This window comes from Podarcis vaucheri, assembly GCF_965113315.1.
Source record: "Podarcis vaucheri genome assembly, chromosome: 6".
NCBI classification, from domain to species: Eukaryota; Metazoa; Chordata; class Lepidosauria; order Squamata; family Lacertidae; genus Podarcis; species Podarcis vaucheri.
The window spans coordinates 68,049,421-68,075,138 of NC_138764.1; the positions used below are offsets into that span (position 1 = coordinate 68,049,421).

General features: G+C 42.4%; 1 protein-coding gene across 2 annotated transcripts in view; it reads right to left on the reverse strand.

The window, feature by feature from the left end:
• Positions 1-25,718, reverse strand: part of PLXNA2 (plexin A2) — a 400,751-nt gene that overhangs the window by 34,353 nt on the left and 340,680 nt on the right. For both annotated transcript variants that reach the window (XM_082228275.1, XM_082228274.1), the window contains exons 21-23: positions 19,064-19,206; positions 16,145-16,413; positions 1,622-1,688 (exon numbers count right to left, since the gene is read on the reverse strand). In XM_082228275.1, the coding sequence (XP_082084401.1) occupies positions 1,622-1,688; positions 16,145-16,413; positions 19,064-19,206 (479 nt within the window). The remainder of the gene's footprint in view (positions 1-1,621; positions 1,689-16,144; positions 16,414-19,063; positions 19,207-25,718) is intronic.

Genomic DNA, 25,718 nt, shown 5'->3' on the forward strand with positions numbered 1-25,718 from the left:
TGGCTAAAACTCTGATTCATTCTGTGGTAAACTCCAGCCTTGACTACTGCAACATTCTCATCTTTGGCTTCCACCTTTTATATCTAGGTTTTCTCACATTGCTCCAAAACTCTGCTACCAAAATTATTATTCTGTCTCAACCCACATGATGCAGAAGCTCAGGAAAGCTCAGTCAGTAAAGCATGAGACTCTTAATCTCAAGGTCGTTGGTTCAAGCCCCACGTTGGGCAAAATATTCCTGCATCACAGGGGGTTGGACTAGATGACCCTCCTGGTCCCTTCCAACTCTATAATTCTACAATTCCATGACACCACTCTTCAAATCCATCCACGAGATGTGCAACTGCATTTGCCCATATTCAACCCTTTGTATTATTGCCTCCCCCCACCCCACTTTATTTTTGATTGCAAGCTCCTGAAGAGCAGGTACCTCGTTAATTTTACCTATAGGACTCTAGAAATCATCAAGTATATAGATGGTGCTGTGTAAACAATAATTACGACCAGTGCTATTTTTCTGGTAAAAGAGGTGCTGGAGCTCACCAAGAACTTCTCCCTTGTTCTCTTAGAATGGCAATGGCGCCCATCTGAGAGGTGCCAGAACTGAGCTCCAGTGAGCTTTGGCTGGGGAAAAAGCCCTGATCACAATCATCAAATGTATAAAATGGGGAATAACTGTCTATTGGACTGCATTATAAAACACCACAAGATCAAACAGGCGCCAAGATCTGTAGCCATAAACTGTATTCAATGTCTAAAATAAAATATGAATATCCAGCTCTTGATAATGCATTAGATACAGTATAGGAGAATGGGGAACTGAACTGCATTGGCTTGAGACCAGTAGAATATTTCATCTTCCTACTCTTTTCTCTTTTAATCTGTTGTATCTGTGCCTTGATTTCCCTCTGCTGAGTACACATGTGTGACATTTCAGATTTGTAATGTAATCTAGAAAGTCATGTGCTAAGGGAACCAGTATAGAACACACCTGTACTACAATCCTAAATCATCCTGACTTCCCCCATGTGAGTCTAGGGAAAGTGCTGAGAATTATTTTGCAGAATTATGGCCTTTTCAAATAGTAACAGTTCCCAGAATGCATAGCAGAGTGTAGTGAGGGCAAAAACCCATTCACAGATTAGAGAACCAAAGCTACATTTGTACACAGGACTGGGTGGTCTCTACACTTTCCTCCTATTACTCCCTGTCTCTGGGTTTAACTTCCTCCAGCCACTTGATGAGTTAATACAAAGCTTACATGCAGATTAGACAATGTCTGGTCTTTATTGAGCTTTTGATCTGATTTGTGATACAACAATGAGAATTCATCCTGGTTTGCTTATGTGGTGATTTTACACCTTCCTATTAATTATTTGTCCATCCCACACTTCTAGTGCATTTCCCCATTACTTTCCTAACTTCATAAAGTCTGGTTTTTTTGTGTGCTAGGGTTACAAAGCACTTTAATCCACTTTAATTATGGAAACCTACATTTCTGGCTTAAGCTTGCATCCTTACTGCAAAATACTGATGCTCTGGAGGTGACCACAGAAAACAAGAACTTGCAAAGAACATAACAAAGGAAATGAATTCAGGGTAAAAGCAGCTGACTCTTTACCTTTAGGAATTTGTGGAGAAGGAAAGCAAACCAATTAGTCAACATCTTCTCAGCCACTGACTCAGTCCTGGGAAGAGATTAGAAGGAGTTTTATTAAGCCCACATCAAAATATAAAAAAATGAATAGATCATCATAATTTAATTTGTATGTTGCCTTTAGATGGCTAGAGCCATGCTGACGGCTGCTTGAAACATGAAAAGATTTACACAATTGCAAACATAACAAAAGTAGTCATAAATAAAATACACCAAAAAGCACACAACCATAACTGAAAAATTCCAACAAGTCCCACATAAATCATTCAAAGATAAAAAAATTAAGATACAAAATATTAATATCAATAACAGCTGCAACAACCAAACCACCTAAACAATACCCCAACCCAAAAGTAAGGACTAGTTTAACTTCTCCCTCCCTCCTAAATTAAGCACAGTAGCTTTTTATGTGAACAGCCCTGAGACCTCCGGGTATAGGGAAGTATATAAATTCAATCAATCAATCAATCAATCAATCAAAAATATATGATTGCAAAGACTCCTCCCTTTACAGTCTTTTTCTTTGCAGAACCAGGGGATTAGTGCCAGGGCACCAATGCAATAGAAAAATGTGGCATTTCATCACACAATATAATTGTGTATCTGTCTGTATTTTTTTATTTTTAGATTTTTTCTTTTTGATGAAATAATGGACAAAAGGCACAGCAGCAGACAATACGCTAAGTAACAGAAAGCCATCTGCTGCAAGAAAAATAGTTCAAACAAAGATAAACATAAACTCCACAATGTACTCTGAGGGCAAAACTAAACGTGAACTACAGTAGGGATCTATTGCAATACTCATTGCTGCATATGCTATGTGCTAATATCTATCAAGCTGTGAACTACAATGTTTCAGTGTTCCTTTCAGTGGAACATGCAGCCTTATCTTACTACAAAGCAAGTTGGAACCCCAATTTATTGTGAGAAGGGCTACTGCCTTGGTCACAACTAACCTGCTATGTGAGCAACAGCACCCAAAGAGTTGAATAGCCCTTTTAAGTTTGGAAGTAGGAAAATGGTACGCTGAGCTTTTTAAGGCCACCACACCTCTCCTGACTGCATCAGAAATGGTGCATTTTTCAAGGCTAATCTTAGAAACAGCAAGTATGCATTCATTTGTCCAAGCAGCAGATGATGTTCTTGGGGCTCACGATACAGAGAATGTGTGTCCTAATCCCTGTGGAATTCAGAGTTCTGTCATTGGGTGGCCTTTGGGTAAGACATACTCTCCCAACCTAGCTTACCTGACAAGACTTGCTGTGGGGCTAAAACAGCCTTCCCCAACCTGTTGCGTCCTAGATATTCCACACTATGACAACTATTGGCCCAAGCCAGCACAACTGATAGCTGCTGTATAACCCAAAGCATCTTGTGGTCAATAGGCTGGGGAAGGCTGAACTGAAATGCCACAGGGAGCTCCTTGGTGGAAGGGTGGGAGCCAATGGAATACCTATAATAATAGTAATTGTTAGGAAATGTCAGTTTCCCGCCTTCAGGGTGTCTGAAAATGTGATTGCAATGCATTCCAGCAGAAAGTGGGGGAGGGGGGGTTGAAGGAACAAGAAAAATGGACTTTAATGCCATCGTTTATGAATGCTGGAAGGTCCCACTCTTGATTTTTGATCAACTGGAATTGGAAAGTCAATCTGAAGCTTTTGTCCCTTCCTCTGCCCCTCCCACATTTCCAGCAAGAAGTAAATGCAGATTGCTCATGAACTGAAAGTAACAAAGCCCAGCTGACAGCCCATCACAGCAGCCCCTCTGAAGGGGATGCCTGGTGGAGCTGCAACTCCTCACACTTGGTGCAAATTATACCCTGTAGCTCAGTAAATCACTGGAATTTGTGGCTGGTGGCAATCAAGGACAGCAGAGTGACAATGGCAGGGGAAATTGCAGCTTTTCTCAAGGGCCACACCCAGCACTAGCTCCTCACATTGTATCCAAGATTATCTCTAATTTAAATACAATGGTTCTTAATGATAGTTTTTAATGCTGGCGCGGCAGGATTGCCGATTCCTCTTTAAAAATGATACAGCCTCTGTTCCTGGGAAATGGGGAAGATTTTGAAAGACGCATCAATGAAAGGAGTAGAGTTCCTGTTCTCCCTACGTGCTGAGCCAGGGTGTTCATAGAGCAGCTGTAGACGAGCTACTTAATTTATTACCAGCTGTGCCAGCTGAAAACATGCTGCAAATGAATCTTTTCCAAGGCAGGATGATATCCTTTATAAGTGGAACATCTATAGACTTTCTTCCATAGGACACTGATCAGTGGCAATGTTTAACCATCTGACGTTCCCACCAGCAACGAACAGCACTGCTATGCATCATTCAGCTGCACGTTGTCCTAAAATTATATGCTAGGGTGCATCTTTCTCAAATGACAATGAAGTATACAGTGCTTTAGTAAGAATCCGTTTTTGGCAGAGTAGCTAGTCACCAGAGATCCAGTAAACACTTTTTCCTACCTTACAACTGGTACAGACATCTTTCAAATAGTTTCAGGCATGACTCTTTGCTACTTGATGAGTGAAGGTGATATTCTAAAGATTTTTTCTTTATATAGAAAAAGGAGGGGCTATTGCTCAGCAGTGTTGAATGCTGCATTCCTGCTGACATCTCTGTTTATAAGATTTCAGGTAGGAGGGCTTGGAAAATATGTGACAAAGGTCACTTCAAATATTTTTCTTGACAGTGTGGTTAATCTTCCTAGTCTACTAATGTTAGGGAATCTCCCATGTTGTACGGATCAAAGTTTAAATAATATCTGGTTCTGCTGTACTTATACAAGCCAACAAATTCTGGGGTATGGAAACTTATTCCTATAAGCAGTACTCAAATTCTATCTGTCTCTCAATCCAAACACACACACACACACACACACAGAGAGAGAGAGAGAGAGAGAGAGAGAGAGAGAATTGGGTTTTCATAGAATACCCACTATTTTAGGAAAGGAAGTATGCTGCGGATAGAGTGGCAGAAGACAGCATAGAACTAGGAACAGAAATTCGTCTAAAGCAATTATGATTACAAACTTGCTTTTGAAAAAAATGAAAACCAGGAATCAGAGTCCACATTCTGTGTCAGATCCCATGTAAAGACCATATTGTCATATATTATATGAAATTATAGGTCAATATGTTTTTATGTATCCTGTCTGCTCCTCATTCCACTCATTCCAGGAATAGTGTTGATATGGAATATGTTATTGTTTCTCTTTGCCAACAATTCACAGAACCTCAGAAAAAATATTAACTATAGCTTTGCAGCTCCATCTATTTTTGTATGTTTGGTTTTTTACTCCATAGACAGATACATGTATAAAATGTGTAGGGAACTGTGAAGACAAAAGATTTCCACATCACAAATAGTTGTTATTTGATGAGAGGAAAGTACCTTGCTAATGCCTTCTTTTTAAAAAAAAATAAATGCTTCTGATAACGAGAAAAATAATAGTTAACTTCTATGAAACACCTTGAATAAACAAGCAGCCAACAGTAAACAAATATACCAGTCCATTGAAAAAAATAAAAAATATGTATCCAGATCATTAGGCAAATGCTCTAAAAAGCCATACAGAGAGAAAGTTGTAACAATCCTGATAATGTCTGCTTACCGCCCTATCCACGGTGAGTGGCAGCTGCGACCTCGTGCAGTTCTCTCACCTTGCACCGCTTTGTCTTGCAGCCTCCCTGGCCACCACAGAGACTCTCGGGTTCCTGCCAAAAGCTGGAGTCAAATGAGGCAATCTGTGGTGTCCAGGGTGTGTGGCCTGGTGAGCGGACCTGAGGGAGGCAGGCTTCCCTCAGATCCACCCGCCATCTATTTAGCCTGGCCAACCCTGCATGCGGCAGTCCAGTTGACCAGGAGCGTCACCCACCCTGCCCCCCTCCTTTCATTAGTAGCTGCTTTCTGCTAACTCATCCCTTTCAGCTAGATGGGCTTTGCTGTGGTCTGTTGACGGTTGCCATATTTGGGGCCAGGGAGGAATATTCCCTGCATGGCAGGTTTTGCCTTCCCCACAGCACTAGGCACAACTTTGGCAGTTTAGGTTTAGGTCTTGGAAGGAATCCTATAGCGGGGGTGGGTGGGGGTGAAGTGGTGACTCATCCCTCTCTTTTTCTCCCTGCGGCGGCGCTAACAGCGTACCCCATTAGAGGAGTCTGGAGGGAAGTCTCTGTCCAAAAAGTCAGTTGTGTGGGCTAGCGGGCCATAGAGCTCCCCTCAGCATTTGGGAACCATCCACGTAAACCTGTGTTTTGCGATGGATCCACCCCCGAATCCCTCATGCCTCAGTCCTCCCAGCAGGGTGGGGCTGAGAGGGATATACACTTAATGCCTATGCCAAGGCTTCCTACATCTGAAATCAATAAAGATGCGGCCATTTCAAATCCCAGACACTTGTCATGTCCACTTATTAACCCTCTTTACTGATTGGGCACATCAGAACGGGGGCTCTGTGACTAGACACGCAACAGTTCGAACCATTATGTCCCAAACAAGCAAATAATCTGCATCTTTATCCCAACTGTTTATTCAACAATTTTGAGTTTGAACAGAGGCCCAGGGGGAGGGGAGGTTTTAAGCTTTCTCCAATTTGATCATACCACATCTCATCTTGTGACTTTACACTGTTTTTGTTTTTCTGTACAGAATTCAGTTTAAACTTGTTTTGGCACTTAACATATTTCCTCTGTTACTTCTTTATGATTGCTGTTGCTCCTAATATTCTTTCTTTATCCTTCTTGTTAGGTATGATGTTTCTCATCCTATTGTTTATCTTAACCACGTTTCACCCTTGGACTGAATTCAGACTAGCTCAGAACAGAGCCGCTGCAATCAAAGGGACTTGAGATAATTGTGACTTCAGTAGATGATTTCAACAAGTCTGCTCTAAGCATAACAATGTCTGGATCCAGAGCCCGCCTTTATAGAAACCTTTATCGGACCAGGTGTGCAGCCTGATTCTGTGTATGTGTTGAATCAGCACTAAAAGTAAATCCCACTGTGTTCAATGGGGTTTGCTTACAAGTAAGTGTTCAGAGGACTGCAGCCTTAGACTGAAAGTCACTATAACAAACAATAAATATCAGGTGTGATCTAAATAACTATGAAATTAACTGCGTGAACCCAAGGGGGCTTTTCTCACAGCCCCACTCCCTGACCATGATGCATGGTAATTTGCTTTTCCAGCTGAAAGGCATCTCATAAAGCAATCTGTGAAACTGCATGCGAGTCAGCTGTTCAAAGGGGGGAAAGGCCATAAGTTTGACTGGGCTAGATAGAGAAGGATCTTTGGATACTGGCTGTTTAAAAAATAAAAATAAATTCATTACTATAGTTTTGTTGCCACTGTAATGATTTTGAATGTCATCACTGAAAAAGGAACACCCAAATCTGTGCTAATTTCCTGAGTTCCAGCAAAATATATATACACATTCTTCACCCATTACACTGAGCTCCCACAGTAAGTTTCTAATCTTCTGCATATTATTTTGCCACCCACATCTTACTGTGTTCAGCAATCTCTAAAATCTGGTCTGTGCTGGAGGTCCCACAAGCAATCCCTTAATGCTTGCTTGCCATGTTCTGGAGGGACCTCTGCTATTCTCTCATCTGCTAAAGAGGACCTTCTGATCTGGAAGCACTGCATTGACCCACACAGCAGGTATGCTTTTTGCTCCACAGACTCTGAAAATACTGCTATAGATCTGCCTCTAAAAATATTAAATAAGCTCTCAAAGATTAAAGCAGCATGGGACCATCCCCAGACTCAAAGAAAATCCTTTTCATATTGACCACATAACGACAGCAAATCACACTCCAGAGATGAGCCAGCTTAAAAAAAAGTTGGGGCGGGGGGGGGAAGGAAGCCTGACGCCAGAAACCAAAGCCCTTTGGCTGTCTAGAGGCAAGGGGAATAAAACTAAGCCAATCAAAGAGTTTAGGAGATTCCCTGAAAAATCAATGTGTATTTTATTAATTTTTCTTGGGTTTGTCTGGGACTCTGAACTGCCTGTCTGATTCTTGTTCTGAGTACAAGCATAGCAATTTCATTTAGTATCAACTTTCCCCAGATTCCTGAAAAGGAAAGTGTAATGAGAGACAGAGGGGGAAGGGGGTGGGTGGGAAAGGGGGGAAACAAACGCCAGCTAGAAAGTGCTTCCATCCCAGATCTCAAAAATAAAATAAAATAAAATAAAATAATCTCCCACTTTGTGGCTGCTCATTCATTATTAACTTAGAACAAAATGTTCCATCTCACAATATTTTGCATACTAAATAAAACTCAAGGAGTCTGCCGATCCACAGGGCTGGAACAGGCCTTTATTTGTAGCTTTCTGTCTGAAATGTTTGATCTTCACACAGTGGAGTAGGCTTTTAAGTTGTTTTGCTGTTCCCTCTGGTTCCCTCCTTGCATCTTTCCCTTGCCTTATGAATAACTGCTACTTCTCATTAACCCTTCTGAAGCTGCTGCTGCGGTTTCATCAGACCTCATGGTTCCTCCTCTCAACCTCAGCAGCGTGTCATCTATCAAAGTCAACAACAGAGCAGGAGCAAGGGGAAGAGTGGTATAGCACTCCCGGCATTGCATTTCTGGGACAGAAGAGGTGAAATGCAACACACTGTGCGCTGAAGTGCAGGAGAAGGTGACTGTCTTAAATGCACAGCTGGAAAGCATTCTGCATAGTGAGACCTTCGGGGATCACTTGGGGTTGCAATTTTCAGGTCTCACCTGCCCTCCGCATGGACTTTATGTTTAGAAAACTACTCTAACTTTCATAACTACACTCCATTGATTTTTTCCCCACTGAAGACCAGAATTCTTTGCAAACGAAAAAGGTGGCACGTGAATATCTGAGGTTCTTTATATGCTAGATCTAACCCTGAACTCTAATATTCACACCGTTTTCTTAAATTTGAAAGCCTGCAACTGTAGATTGCATGTGAAGCAGCAGAAGGTGGAATGTTCACTTTTGCATGGGGCGTGTCCAGAAAGTGGTGTTGGGGGATGAGTGTTCAGACCCCTGGGCCCTCACTTGTGGGTTGCCTCAGGGTTCTGTCCTCTCCCCCATGCTTTTTAATATCTATATGAGGCCGCTGGGAGAGATCATCAGGGGGTTTGGGCTGGGTGTTCATCAGTATGTAGATGATACCCAGCTCTGCCTCTCTTTTAAATCAGAACCAGTGAAGGCGGTGAAGGTCCTGTGTGAATGCCTGGAGGCAGTTGGAGGATGGATGGCAGCTAACAGATTGAAGTTGCATCCTGACAAGACAGGGGTACTGTTTTTGGGGGGCAGGTGGGTCCTGAATGGGGTAACTGTGCCCCTGAAGGACCAGGTGCGCAGCCTGGGAGTCATTTTGGACTCACAGCTGTCCATAGAGGTGCAGGTCAATTCTGTGTCCAGGACAGCTGTCTACCAGCTCCATCTGGTACGCAGGCTGAGACCCTACCTGCCCGCAGACTCTCTCGCCAGAATGGTGCATGCTCTAGTTATCTCCTGCTTGGACTACTGCAATGCGCTCTATGTGGGACTACCTTTGAAGGTGACTCGGAAACGGCAGTTAATTCAGAATGTGGCAGCTAGACTGGTGACTGGGAGTGGCCGCTGGGACCATATAACACCAGTCCTGAGAGACCTGAATTGGCTCCCAGTACGTTTCTGAGCACAATTCAAAGTGTTGGTGCTGTCTTTAAAGCCCTAAATGGCCTCGGTCCTGTATACCTGAAGGAGCATCTCCACCCCATCATTCAGCCTGGACACTGAGATCCAGTGCTGAGGGCCTTCTGGCGGTTCCCTCATTGTGAAGTTACAGGGAACAAGGCAAAGGGGCTTCTCGGTAGTGGCACCTGCCCTGTGGAACGCCCTCCCAGCAGATGTCAAGGAAATAAGCAACTATTGTACAGTACTTTTAAAAGACATCTGAAGGCAGCCCTGTTTAGGGAAGTTTTTAATGTTTAATGTTGTATTGTGTTTTTAATATTCAATTGGGAGCCGCCCAGAGTGGCTGGGGAAACCCAGCCACATGGGCAGGGTATAAATAAATAATCTGCTTGAAGTCCAACAAAGAGATCAATTATTCTCCTTGGGGCCTCATGAACATTCCTAGTACAAGACACACAAAATCTTCATATGAGCAGAGCAAACCAAATCTCCAGCAGGAGCAACACAGTGGAATGGAGCAGTGTACTGCATCTGGAGCCTAACTGCTCACACTGTCCAGGTCAGAAGGTGGCTAGGCTTTTTTTATTCCTTTTTTGCTATGCCATGCCCAGGGTAGTGTGGCAGAGTGGCTCTGATTGGGCTACTCTCCAAGAAACAGATCTACGCATTGCTAGCCATGCTTCATCCCTGCAGTGTCCCATTTCAGGCTTTACACTCGCAGTGGAGACACCTCCCCACCTGCCAGCTAGCAGAGCGCTACTCCTAATCTTAACTCTCTTTAGGGGTTAGAATGGCAGCCTTCACCTTTAGCAAACAATGCTATTTTTTCATTTGGGTTTCTGCCTGGTCAGGTGTTTCAGAGTCCAGGGTGTGGTAACAAATCTCCATTAAAGATACATTTTAGAAATCTGAACTTGTGTTCATAGAATCATAGACTTGTAGGAATCTACAATGCAGAAATCTTTTGCCCAGTGTGGGACTCGAGTCCATGAGGTTAAGAGTCTCATTCTCTACCAACAGCACTATTGCAAAAAGAGAATAGGGTTTCACAAATTTCTGTGTGAAACTTGAGGGGTTGATTGGAAATCATGCAGGATTGACCTCCTGTTCCTCAATCTAACTTCATCAAAATTGATACCTATTCTGCAGCTGATTTTGATGAGAGCTCACAAGAAGTTTAAGCCTGTACAGAGTCCTAATTTGCATAAGGCAATGTCTTGCATGAATTGGAGCTTTCTCATGCATCCTAGGGCAAACTACACTGTATGATTAATGCTGGGAAAAGTGCATCACACAGAGCTACAATTCCCAGAGTTTCTGATGAAGAGGGATTGATTATTAAACCACTCTGGGAACTGAGAGTTCTGTGAGAGGAATAGGAGTCTCTTAACAACTCTCAGCACCCTTAACAAACTACGGTTGCTAGGATTATTTTAGGGGAAGCTATGACTGCTTAAAGTGTAATCACAGTGCTTTAAATACATGGTATGAATATGGTCATACTTTAAAGTATTTGAAGTGGGGAGTAAAAACAACCATTTGTGTCATCATAGTGTATAGCTCCACCTGTGCTTTTGAAGGGTCACTTCATAGGGATACCTGAAAAGGACCCAGCTGCTTATAGAAATTGAGCCATACCTATCAAGTAAGCCTAGAACATTATGGCTGTCTGTAATGAAGATTTCTGATAACTACTCCTGACATGTTTCTGTAACTTAAAAAAATAAAACTGCACCAGCCATGCAATACAGTACTTGATTTCTGCCCATTCAAACTCTAAGACACAGAGCGACCAGTAATATGGGAAACCTCAGGCTAAGGGGCTGAACACGCCTTTTTTACATGGATGAAGGCTAGAAAGGGGTGTGTGAGTATGTGTAGAAACTAGTTCACTGTACAAAAGTAATATTTACATTCATTGCTCCACCCACTTTTGCCTCAAGCCCTGCCCATCACTGGCATGTGGCCCCTATAAGATTGCCCAGAAAAGAAAGTGTCTCTCAGGCTGCAAAAAGCTTCCTGTGCTAGCTCTATACTGCTCAACAGGATCCTGTGCTGGGCTGTGGACTACTGCTCGGTCCAAGTTTAGTAATTCTTGTTTTACTTTGAGTAGCATTAGTGTTATCTGAGGGTTGACTTTCTCAGCATCTGACTCTGCCACAAGAAAGGCTGTCAGGGATTTCTTTCTAAGCCTTCTTCAGGCGGAGAAACATCTGCTTCTGACTTAATTCTTTTCCCTTTTCAGCTCCAAGACGCCTTCACAGCTCATAACTGGATGCACTGAAGACTCTGGGTTTGGCATGGAAAAAGTCAAATAAAACATGTCATGTACACTTTAGGCAGGCAAGAGAAGACAAGAGCAGTAGGACAGCTTGCCACACACAGCCTCTGTGGGCTTGTTGATCTTGCCTCGTGCTCTGTCTCTCTGGGAATGAAGCTATGAAGCTGCCAGGCTGGCTCTGATGTGGCACACTGGATTACGAAGAAAACCTGCTGGTGGCGGTGGCAGGACGCAAGGAAATGCTGAGATCATCAGCCTTATATTTTTAGAGAACAGTGAAAAGTCATTACTAACAGCTCTGCCAGAAGAATTCAGTCTTCTGTCCTTTTCTGCAGCTGCAAAAATTATCGGGGGCTGGGGAATGACAGAGCACTTCAATTTCTGAGCTGAGTTACTCCTCCTATGACCATGTTCCACTCCACTATCAGAAACAGGGTTTCCCTCCATGCAAGCAAAGATTCTCAGGTTGCTGAATTCATACTACTATTGCTACTACAGTAGTTACACTACACCAAAGCTAGAATATCTTTTGTTGGCAGTCCCATTCATGACTCTGAAGATCACACCTCTTTCTTATTCCTAGATAGGAACAAGAACAGGATTGTGTTGGAGCAGTTTTGTAACATACCTATTCCAAGCACCAAGGCAGTCCAGTATTGCAGTCTATGAGCTAAAATTACCCCTGTCTGTCTGGTTATTTATGCCTTTTCAATTTCTGTAACGTCTGAGCAGGGCCAGAGTAAGGAGTCAAACAAGAAGTTAGGTAACATGCAATATAGTTAGACAATTCAGAGACACAAGAGAAAGGAAATTCTGCCCCTGGCATTGTTCCAAAACTACCACTTTGCTGAACACTGGATGGCATTTAAAATGCAAACATATATGAACCACAGGGCCTTCTCACTCTGCATAGGAATGGGAGAAGAGAATTAGATATATTCTGCTGCAAATACTCTCTTGTGTTACCCAAACTCTAGTTTGTTAAACTTTTAACTGGAACCTTTAGTCCAAAATGCCTTCTGCAAAGAAAGAACCGTGCCAAGTTTTAGAAAAGGCAGGAACTGAGCTCTCACTCTTCATAGTGCTCTTTTTATTTCTGTCATAACACTGAGTAAATAAACACAAAGAGGCTAGGATACATATCTGATGTAAAAATGCAATGCAACATGACATTCATTAAGTCTTGCCCTCGTGAAATAGCTGCCATTCAGAAAATGGGCATGCATCTGCACAAAATCATGGGGAAATGCCTTGGTAAATGCCTTTTCCTCCTTTTCAACCTATGAGTTAACTTTCCCTGGCATAACCTGTCCCTAATAATGTATTTGAACACAACAAATCTTATTTTGGGGGGCTGTTATGTGGAATATCATTCAGACAGAAGGCTGTAAGATTACTGCTGACTGCGAAAATTAGCCAATGTACTACTGTTCTGTGAGAAACAGGCCAAAGAAACATAACACCGAGTGGCTTTGTCATAAGGACTATGTCACTTCAAAGATTCAGATAAATTAGGTGTATTGAATCCTTGACCTGAATCTCCCCTCAGATTAATCTCCTGTCCATACCTAACTCCTGAGGGAACATGTTTTCCTGTATACTTGCCCTTCATCTTGTTTCCCTCCTTTTGACAGCTACTCTCTTGCTCGACCAAATAGAAGATGAAATAGGTTGGAGAAAGGTGGAGGTTGCAATTGAGGTGGAGGTTGGAAAGGCAGGGAGTGTGTCTGATACCTAAGGACCTGTGTAACCTCATGACAGTGGTGAGAATGATGGTTCTGTGGTATTTTTAACCCCTCCTCTGTGGAAAGAGGTCAGAATTTTGGAAAGAACAGATCCCATCTGGTAGACTCTGGAATTCTATCCTCATCCATCTATCAAAGTGAACCCCTTTAAGACTCAGCAGCCAGTTCACCACAAAGTCCCAGTTGTGCTATACAGGGCTGGTGGCATGAAGAAAAATGCTATTCTCTACCAGGGGCCATGAGCAGCCAATTCATTTCCCTTTCCTGTCTCCAGTAACATGAGGTTAACTCTATCGTATGATTTCACGGGTGGCTGCGCAAGGTCTTAAACTGGATATAAGAGAATGATTGCCTCCAGTGCTTTTCTTTGACATACTTTCTGCACCTTTCTTCCCTTCCTTTCATTAGCATAGATGAGGCCTAACTGTATGCAGCTATCCAATGAACTTTGTAGGGTTTGTACCCTAGATACTGCCTTCATAGCAAGGAAAATGGGACTGGTTATAAGCAGAGGAATGGAATGTTCAGACTTTAGAAAAAGCCATCACTACCAAGAGTGATGTCAAAATGAGAAGCTAGCATTGGTCTCCAGGCTCTGATGCTCTCTGTGTCAGTCAAAGTGTGTCCATGCAGGAATAAAATAGAAGATATTGCTACAAAAGGTAGGTAGAATTATGCAGAATTTGTGCAACTTTATTTGGTGTGCTATGCTCCACCTACAGTGACCTTACTATTTCCTTTTTCTGTCATTTGGATTAAAACAGATATGCACGGTTTGGAACAGTTGCCCAGTGGCTTGAAGACATATTGAAAACGATGCCTCTCAGACCCGGCAATTACTATATATGGACACGACTTAATTGGTGGATCTGATTTCCTGTCTATTCACAATAGCTAGCTTAGAGGAGGGGGTGAGAGAATCTCTACCAACATACCAGGTAGGCTAAAAATGGTGTGCCTGGGAATAAAAACCTGACATCTGGAAAATGTAGAGTAACATGGCTAATGTCCCTGTAGGTCAGGGTCAGGCTGCTGAAGCTGAGTAATGCATTTAAACTGTCAAGTTGTCAAAACCTCTGCTGCATATTCTTACTTATTACTGTCACCTAGGGTCACCCCATGTGGAGTTGCTCCTTGACAACACTGAGACCTCCAGGCACTCCTGGTGCAGGTCAGGTGAAAAGCTTAGGCAAGGATCCCTGGCTCAGTTTCTGAGACATTAAAGGCAACATGAAAAAGTAATTAATAAAAAAATGAGAAAGTCACATGGGTCTTGGTGTGTCTTACTACAATGAGAATTCCCTGCTCTTTACTGACTGAAACTCTGTCCTCAGATTTTTCAGAACAAAGACTCTTTACAGAAGTCTCTCTGAACGTACAGCAAATTTCTAAGACTCACTGGTCTAGCACAAGTTTTGTGCTACTGCAGCATCACTAAACTTGCCATTACATAGGAACTGAGGTGCTACAGAAGATAAATCAGCAGATAACATTAATAGAAGAAAGAATAGTCAGATACAACTGACATGTTTTTTGCCCTCTGTTACTTGCTTTCCTGGTGCCCCTAAGCAGGAAACTGGCCCATAGCATCAACTGTAGCCAGGAGGCTAACATTTCAGTTTTTCAACCATAACTATGACTGAATGATGCTCCTCCTCCATGGCTTCCTCTTAGCCAGTTCTGTTATCCTTTGTTACTCTTGTAGCTATTGCCACTTTGCTCCAGACTTGCCCACTTTAAAATCTTACACTTATGGCAGAGGTTCCGCCCTCCTTGCTTGTGCTTGGGCGATACAAAAGCAAATAGAGTCATCCACATAACATGTTAGTTTTCTCAGCAGTCATTGGGAAAGAGGAACAATGGCAGGAAGCTGGGATATCAAACATTCTAATGGAGACACCAGATTTTCCAGGGCAAAACCAGAATGGTACAGCAAAGGTTTTTGCAAGAGGTCTTTAAGCACATGGTGTTGTATAATACAATGACCGACTCTGAGGTTGTGGCGCTCATCTCGCTTTATTGGCCGAGGGAGCCGGCGTACAGCTTCTGGGTCATGTGGCCAGCATGACTAAGCCACTTCTGGCGAAACAGAGCAGCGCACGGAAACGCCGTTTACCTTCCCGCTGGAGCGGTACCTATTTATCTACTTGCACTTTGATGTGCTTTCAAACTGCTAGGTTGGCAGGAGCAGGGACCGAGCAACGGTAGCTCACCCCGTCATGGGGTTTTGAACCACCGACCTTCTGATCGGCAAGTTCTAGGCTCTGTGGTTTAACCCACAGCACCACCCGCGTCCCTGTATGGTATTGTATAAACACCAACAATTGGGAAACACTTGCCTGCAAGCGCACCAATTGGAGAACAGCCTTTACCAAAGGTGTCATGGCTTTGAAGACACTCGAACTTAGGACACAAGGGAGAAACATGCTAAGAGAAAGGCACGCTTGGCAAATCCACACCGTGATCACCTCCCACCTGGAAACCAATGTCCCCACCGTGGAAGGACGTGTGGATCCAGAATTGGCCTCCATAGTCACTTACAGACTCATTGTTAAAACTGTGTTTATGGAAGACAAATCTTACTTGGCTATGAGTGATCGCCAAAGAAGAAGACTGTTCAAAGGTTACATCTGGTGGGTGAACTTGGTGATTTCAGGAACATTAGGGAGCATTCACTTTTCCAGCCCCCATGCCCTTCACATTAGCACACCTGGGCTATTGCATTCTTGAACCACAGCCTTTCCGAAAAAGGTAACAACATCTATCAAACCACCTTCTCTCTTCACTTTTACCTGCGCAGGAGAAGCTTGGGATGATTCTTGTTCTCCAGGTTCTTCTCAATCAGATCAGAGAGCAACTGCTTCAGGACATCAGTGGCATATTCTAGCTTTCCCTGAAGTCCTGTCATGATGAGGGAAGCCACATTGCCACGATCACGCATGGAGAAACTTCGCTGCATCTCCAGGGTACGGATAAATGTCAGCAGAAAGACCTTGTTATTGATCAGGTGGGCAAATAGCTTCAAGGCCTTTTCAACATTCTGCTGTCCATTCCCTTGCACCTGTAAAATGGGAAGTGTGTCTTCAGGGATCAGTTTAAAGAGCAATGCCTCCTATTTCCAGCCTGGCTTCAACTTTCCAAAAGCTCAGAGTGTAGCCCTACAAAGTACATCAATCAATCAATCAATCAATCAATCATAGAAGTTTATTGTTCTAGCCAAAGGCCATGACAAACCTGCAGCAACAGTACCAATGCAGACCATACATGAATAATATGAGCCACCATCCATGAAAGGTTACCAGAGACACCAACAAACTCAAATCCAGCTTGATTTTAAATTAAACTTCTGAATCAGCAAAACAATTTACACTGATTTTACCTAACTCCTTTTTCCTGCTTTTTCTTTTTTTTTTTTTGGGGGGGGGGATAGCCAATGCATACAGGGCTACTCTCTGTGTTACAAATATATGATTGTCACTCAGAAGAAACTGAACTATTTCTGCCGGGGTATACCTGCTTGCTTGTGAGAGCAAAGGTTTCAGAAAGGGATCTCTTGTCTCTCTATATATGGGGCGAGCTAGCAGATAAAGTGTGATGTCTCCCACCTAAGGCTGACCACAAAGTTGTTCCGCGTATGGGACCTTATTGCTAAGAAGTACATTATATTGTCTGTGCACTGAGGTTAAAAGCCCACTAAGTGGCACGTGAATTGTGCATCGGTTGCACAAAAGTGACACTCCCACTGGCAAATTAATTACTAATTTAGGCAACTGCTTTATTGTGAAATGGCAGTAAAACAACAAAAAACATTCAGGCTTTCCCACTAGTCCTGTTTGTAAGTAATTCATTATGAGTCAAAATGATAAAGCACTGAGCATAATTCTTCTCCAAAGTTTTCAGTGACTTATGTGTTCAAGTTGCTCACGTTATGTAACTAAGCAGCTGTGTAATTGGCAGCACATTCATCACTACTATAGCTTTTTTGGGAAATGGTAAATAAAAGAAGTAGCTAGCATCAATATTTGCTTGCTATTTGGTGATATAAATAGAGAAAGCAAGGCACGACTGATTACTTAAACACCCATTTCCACAGGTGCAATACCAGTGGCTCGGCTAATTGCCCCAAAGTCTTGAGACAGGAAAGTTGGGGGGTAAAACTCGTCTTTATCTGACTGCAAGTTATTTCAATTTATAATATAAATTAAACATCTTGAAAAAAATCAAATCATATAGGTTGAAAGAGGTCCTGCCATTCACGTCATATAACCCTCCCATATGTAGACCAATGTTTTAGAGCAATAAATAATTAAAAAGTGCATGAATGGGTTAAGCTTTAGTTAGGCTTAATTTGCAATCAATCAAATTTAGCTTTGTTCATGACCTTTTCATACTAGTCTATAACTGCTCTCTTACTAGGGACAAAGAGATTTGCATACAAGCTGTTTAGGCTTAGTAGTAAAATAAGAAGTGTTGTGCAAGCCTGTCAGATGACCCATGAGACTTGTACTACAGCACATTTTTGCCATTGGGCTTGGTCAATTTTCTTTTTATTGTAAAAACACACTTGAAAAATAAAACCTAGTGTATATTTCTTTCACTTAGGTCTGATCCTCCAAGCCCAAGTCTTCAAAATACTACCACTTGAGCTACGAACAGTAGCTACCAGGCTTGTTTTAATTAGAGCCCCAGAGAAGGACTTCGTATATTGATCAATAAGTTAAACAGCTATCGGCAGGGTACTGCAGAAGTATAGTAGGTCAGCAAAGCTGTTAATCTACCCTATATGCAGTCATTGAATTTTCTCTGCCATCATGTGTAACCTTTTTGCAAACTGGGAGTAGGAAGAGGCAGGCTGCAGATCTCCTTACATTCTGCAGCAGAATCTTGACTGACAAGGCAAAGGGGACACAGAAATGTTTGTACAGGATCCAGCAGCAGGAAAAATGAAATGCAAACAGCTTCACAGGACTATTGAGGCATGGGCATTTCCATGTTATTACTCTCACAAAGGCAGCATATGCGACTAATGCACAGAAATGCAACTGATGGCAATGCTCCTTCTTTTATTTTTCCATGGTCAAATGCCAGCAGCAGCATTTTCATACTGAATAATGGGTTCCATCTGCTCCTGCACTTGCTTTATCTATATAAAAAGTAACTCAAAATTGGGATGGCTGGCAACACAATTTTTCAGCGGTCAAAGCCGAAGGGATGTGACCAAGGTCCAAGAGCTCTGCCAAGCGGAGGAAGAGATGTAGAAAATTTGAGAAGTTGTTGGGTTTTGTTCTTTGCAAAACAGGAGAATTGTTTTCCTTGGGGCACAAGCAGAGTGTAATTTTTCCCAGACACCCCCACTCTCTGGTTTTCTTTCAACAAACAGAGAATTCAAGAAACCTTTAAACAGCTGCTGGTCATGGGGCTTCAGCAACTGGGGGTGTGGGGAATAGTAGGACTGAAGCCACACAGAAGAAATCAAGAGGAAGCAAACTGCGTGTAAACTACACAAAACACAAGCCTTTTGTTACAGCGAACTTCAATGTGTTCAATGTGCTTGGCCCAGCACTTCTAATAAGATTCAGCGTGGGAGGCAGAAAGGTGCTTTCACAGCTGTGTAGGTTTCAATCTAGCTTCCTAGTGGGAACCTGGGAAGCAACAACGCTTGCTACCTGATGAAACAGAGAGACAGGGAGAATGTGCTGCTATTTCATTACCTCTAGTTCACGCAGGACAGGGTGGTCCTCTATGCCAGGGAAGAGGACCCGCATGGCATATGTGCGATAGTCAAGGTACGGGATCCCTGAGCGGTCCAGGTCGCTGGTTAACTCATTGATGTCTGTCTGCAGCTCTGCAAAAGCTATTAGAGAAAGGGAGGGAGAAAGACAAGACAATCAGAAGTGAGCACTGGAAATGCAGGCTGCAGTACAAGCAATCAAGGACTGCAAATGAGCCAGCTCAGGGAAGCTCGTTTACTCTAGACCTCTCTGTGTCACTCAGACATGCCCTCAAGCTGGGAGCCACTTCCCCAGCATGAGAGAGAGAAAGAGAAGCACAATGCAAAGAACAGATGCTGAGAACAAAACAGACTTGCTAATTTGTATGCTGTTCACACCTTGTATGTAAGCACTGAAAATGCCTTGAAAGGCACTAGATAAAAATAAAGATCCTATTTTTAAATCACTGTACTGTGCAGCTTCTCTTTCACAGTCACTCACTCACTCTATCCACACCTCACCCTAAATGTTTTTGGGTTTTTTTGCTGTGGCTAGTACATGGATTCCTTCCCCATGCTCTGCAGCTTAAATGGCATTAGCCAGTGCCCAGGAAGAAAACAATGCTTTCAAGTGGGGGTAGAGAACTGCAGGTGTAAAGGACTGCAACAGGCTTCATGCAATGGGCTTTTGATGTGCATAGGGAAAGAGCACGAAAACTCTAAATGCTGGCGGCAGTCCAACATGTTTCATGGCAGTGTGCATGTACAATATATCCAGTCCTTCCTCCCCTTTTCAAGGAGGAAGGACTGCAGAAACATTCTGCGCATATGGCAGCATCACCTGTCATGCCTCCAACACATTAAGTGTTGGCATAGCGGCACTGTGCAAACGCGGATGCTCTCCTAAGACACACACACACTGGAGAGGCTTGTTCTGGTGAATGTAAACTGGCCCTAAGATGCAAACATAATTGCATACTTATTTGTAAAAAATACCAGTGCTGATTAGGGGGTGTTTCTTTGTCCTCATTAAAATCTGCTATGGTAAAAGACAGTAGACTTCCCTGCTGAACAAGTTAATGTTATTTACATTTCTTCGCAAATGAGAACTTTGCTGGTGTGTTGGGTGTCATGTGTCCTCCTCTATAAGGGATAGTTCTGTATTTGAAGGTGTAAAAGATTAAAATATTTAAGGAGAATGAGCAGGGACCTTGAAGTTCCTCACCAGGGTAGTTTTTACTATGGGGAGATATATCTTATTTCTATATAAATTATAGTAATTCCCCCCCTAAATCTGCATCTAAATATATAAATTAGCACTCTTGTTCTTTTTTTTAGCAATGGAAAATTGATCACCCTACTAGTGTTTCCCCATCATGTGACAAAGGATAGCATAACTTTCAGAACTGCAGGGTTCTTTTGCTGGGGGCGGGGGAGAGAATCCTACCTTGTGAAAATTGCATATTAACCTTTGGTGAATAATTTCTTGAGCATTCAGTTCCAATTTGCAGTGAGACAAGAATATACAATAGGAAAACACTACAATATACCCTGTAGGTGGAATTTTGTTAGGAGGGGGTTTAAGGGAACAAGCAATTGTTGCAGAATAACCATGCCAGGTAGTCTAACATATTAATATTTTTAGCTGTATTAAAGAATTAGTGAAATAAAATATATTTGGGGGGGAAATAGATAAGGGCCTGATGCTTGTCATTGTTTGTTAGAACGTTGTTTAGAATGTTGTTTATGTTGTACTTTGTACTGTTTTATTGTTGTTAGCCGCCCTGAGCCCGGCTTCGGCTGGGGAGGGCGGGATATAAATAAAATTTATTATTATTATTATTATTATTATTTTATTATTATTATTATTATTATTGTGTTCACTTGCCACAACACTGGAAGGCAGGAGTAACACTGTTTCCCAGTGATCAATTGGATAAAATACTGCCTGCATTCTGTTCATTATATCACCAAAAGTGAAGACTAACTCCACCACCACCGCCCTGCCCCATAAAAGTTCCACATTCAGGATGGGACCTAACTAAAACCCTGAGAGGTCTAGATACCCAGAACTTGCCCACCCACAGTTGGCTATTGTTTTCCACTACACTTTGGTCAGTGCAGAATGGCTCAAAACAGCTTGCTCTTGCTTGATGAGATAAGCTTACATTCAAATTAGTTTCTATAACCCTGCTTGGGAGACCACACTGGGGTTGTCTTGCTTGTGGAAACCTGAATGAGAAGCTAGATGACATGGCAAAATATGAAGATGTGGGGTGATTGCAATAATGAGTTTTTAAATCTCCAAGAACTCAGAAATGTTCTAGAAGACCTTTAGGTCCTGTGCAATCCTAAACCATTTCCCTCAGAAGCATTCCCCATTGAGTTCAATGGGACTTATTCCCAGGTAAGTGGGTATAGGATTTTAACCCTATCGACTTATCCGAGAAAATTTACTGGTGCTTCATTTTATAGGGCTGACATTTATATGGTAACTGTAAAAATCATTCTATTAAAGGTGGGTTAGTTACCTTAATCTCAACAAGGCTAAGGGCCACATTTAAAAAACTAGACCCACTAGACCATCTGGCCACAGCTGTGCAAGTACAGTGGAGAACCCAAAGCTGGCTGTTGATTAATGTATACCTACCTCCACAAAGAGAGAAAAGACTGATAAGAAATACTTGGGCTCAATTAGAACAGTATCTTGACAAACTACTAAATCAATTTCCTGATGCCTCTGTAGTGGTGGCAGGTGACCTAAATGCCAGAACTGGACAATCTGATGAGGCTTTGTGTGCCCATTTCCACGAAACAGCCCCCATTATAGAGGAAACCCATTCAATACCAGCTAGAATCTCAAAGGATAAAGGCTGCAATTATGCCGGCTTATGCCTACTACACTTGGTCAATAAGTTGGACCTGGTTATATTAAATGGCCGCACAGAGGGGGAGAAGGTCGGAGAATTCACATTTATATCTAACAATGGCGCCTCCACAATTGATTATATAATTGTGTCGTATGATCTTCAAAACAAAGTTCTGGAATGCAAAGTGGAGGAGCGCTTAGACAGTGATCATCTGCCATTAAGTGCACTTGTGGCTGCGGGAAAGGATTTATCCTGCGCTGAAAAAATCGAGCATTCGAGCCCTACAGCTTTGGAGCTCAGATATTCGCGCATTAGATGGACAGATGAACTGCATAAGGAAATTTCAAGTAGGCTATGCTCAAAGGAATTCCTCATTAAGAGAGAAAACCTCATAACTTCCTCAAGCCATGAATTAAAGATAAATTTATTTCAGGAGCTAATTTTACTCCTTCAAGATCCCCTGAAGGAAAAAAGGAACAGGCCAAGTAGACAATCCTCAGTATATAAAAACTCCAAACCCTGGTTCGATCAAGAATGTCAGGATATGAAGCTAAATTTACTGAAAAAATACAAGAATTATAGATCTGCCAATTTACCCCAACTCCCCACGGGCTGGTTTGAAGATAAACGGAATTATAAAATTTTGATCAAAAACAAAAAACTCCTGGCACAGAAAAGAGAATGGAAATGCCTAATAGATGCATCCAGAGAGAGAGATTCGGCCACCTTCTGGAGACTGGTAGCAAATGGAGTGCGACCTACTTCCTCAGAAGTGGAGTATACTATACCTGCAGGGACTTGGGAGGCATTTTTTCAATCTTCATATTCAGCTCTGCCTCTGACACAGCCACTAATACAGTGTGCGGCAGATGATGAGTGGCCTCCGGTGTCGGTTGCGGAGATTAGGAGGCTTATTCAGGCACTCAAATACAGAAAAGCCCCGGGAGCAGATAACATCTCTCCTGAACTTCTCAAAGCCAATATTGACTGGTGGGCCCCAGTCCTTGCCACCCTTTTCACCAGCATAGATCAAACAGCAATAATACCAGAGGACTGGGGATTGGCAATCATCGTTCCCATATTCAAGAAAGGCTGTAAACTTGATCCAGCCAATTACAGACCAATCAGTCTCTTAAGCATCATCAGCAAACTTTATGCAACTCACTTACGTGAAAAGTTTGCGGACTGGCTAGAACAGGAGCACATCCTAAAGGAAGCCCAGGCTGGCTTCAGGGCACATAGATCAACTCTAGACCAAGGACTGGTATTGCAACATCTAGTGGAGAAATACACCTCAAAGAAAGGAGGCTCTCTCTATGTAGCCTTTATAGATTTCAAATCAGCCTTCGACTCGATACCCCGGCACAGACTTTGGGAAAAACTAAATGTCACAAACATCGATAGACGTCTTTTGCTTCTTATCCGTAGACTACATGAAAATACTCGGATCCGTGTTAGATGCGACCGTTATGGGAACCTATCAAAGGAAATCCAAAGTTCCCATGGTGTCAAGCAAGGCTGTGTTCTTGCCCCTATTCTTTTTAACTTCTATATAAACTCCTTAGTCGGAAAGATGGAGGAAGCAAGTACTCACTCCCCAAATCTAAATAATACACCAATCCCGGTCCTTTTGTACGCAGATGATGCGGCACTTATTTCCTTCTCTTGTGTGGGTCTAAGAAAACTTTTACGAGCTCTTACAGAGTATTGCGAAGCTGAACACCTAATAATAAACTACACCAAATCAAAAATTATGGTGTTCTCCAAGAGAAAACTCCGACATAAATGGAAAATTAATAACCAACCTATTGAGCAAGTAACATCTTTTAGATATCTTGGAATAATTTTCGATGAGAAGGGGTCTTGGTGCCATCAGATTAAGAATTCCATTGTAAATGCGCAAAGATCTTCCAGAGCTATCATAAGATTCTTTTATAGAAAAGGAGGTCAATATGTTCCCGCTGCCTCCCAGGTCTTTGTTGCAAAAATACTTCCACAATTGACCTATGGCACCCAGATATTTAATTGTCAAAAACTCAAGTCCCTGGAATCTGTACAAACTAAATTTTATCGTTCCCTACTAGGGTTACCTACCTGTGTCTCTAACACTGCCGTTAGGCTGGAGGTTGGCCAACTCCCTATTAATGCCAGGATATGGATCCTGAAGATTCATTTCTGGCTAAAACTCATATTTTTCCCAGTGGGAGTGGCTCCATTGACTCTACTAGACCCGTTCCAGTCTAAATGGAGATTGTCGCTCTATGAAAAACTGAGGGGCCTGGGGCTTTCCTCACAAGAACTTATAGCCTCAGGCTTTGAAAAGGCTAAAATGATGGTGAGCCAGCGAATAGGAGATGTAGAGCTTCAGGACCATATGAGCAAGATAGATAAATATCCAGCTATCCAAGATTATGGAAAAGGGTTTAACCTAACCCCATATTTGATGGACCTACAAATCGCAAAATATAGGCGGGCGTTTACCCTTACTAGATTTGATGTATTGCCATCTGCCTTACTAAAGGGCAGATACGAGGGCACACCCTATGCTGAACGAGTTTGCCCATGTGGTCTGAAGGAGGTGGAAACGGCTTCACATGTGTTGTTACACTGCGACCTTTACGGGGATATCAGGTTACTGTTTATCTCCCCTATCGTTCAGAAATTTCCAGGTCGATCTGAATCTCAGCGGCTGAAAATCCTACTAGGAGACAAAAACCCAGAAGTAACATTGAAAGTGGCCAAGTTTTCTGCGGCCGCGATCAAGCGGAGGGCATTAGCTGTAAAAAAGTAAAAGATCTGACCCCTGGATAAGCCCCCCCTTTTTTTAAGCCCATACATATACTGTAGTGCATACATGAGTATGTATATGTGTGTGTGTGTGTGTATGTGCATTGTTTTTATGTATAATTTTACAACTTTTAACTGACACCACCATTCCCTTGTAAATTATTGCTGCCTTTTATGTTTTTTTTTTCCCCTTTCTTCTGGTCTATGACCGTAATAAATTCATTCATTCATTCATTCATTCATTCATTCATTCATTCATTCTATTGCTCACCCATGACTACTGCTGAGAAGAGTTAGTTTTTGATCTGCAACAGCACTGTCTGAAAATAAATGTCTTGATTCTTAATTAGACTTCAGTCTAACAAGAGTGTTCTGCTTCTTTGTCCTTTTAGCTTTGAAATGTGTTTCAATTGAAAAAGAAAACAACCCAAACCAACAAATTGCACATCTCAAACAGTCACCTTTGAGTGCTACATTCCCAGAGTTATATGTACCCTGCTGAGTAACCACAATAAGTCTCTTCATGCATACATGAATCTGCTGCTCACCTGAAAGAGTCATAATGAACACTTGTAATGGCTCAAACTTTTTTCTAAAAAAAGTCTCTACAGTGAATGTTTGAAAAAAGTTTGGTCCCCCCCCAAAGCACCTTCCACCAATGTCTCACCTGCTTTGCCCAAGACAGGGTGGCAGAAGAACAGGGAAGTGATGGCACTCACTAGCTTGCCTTTGAACTGTTCACAACCATGGCTCAGAAATGAACTCCTGGGCTCTCAAAAGCTCACTTCAAAGGATAAATGGGCTTTTAGTACCCCCAAAAGCATTCAAATCCTTTTCTGGCTCAGACCAATAACCAGATCATAGAAGGCCCCCTGCCCTGTCCTCCACAAAGCAACCTCCCAACTTTCCAAATGTAATCTCAGTGTCCCTTAAAAGGACTACAAATTCCAAGATGGCACCACTATGGAAGCGATGTAATAGAATCAAAGAATTATAAAA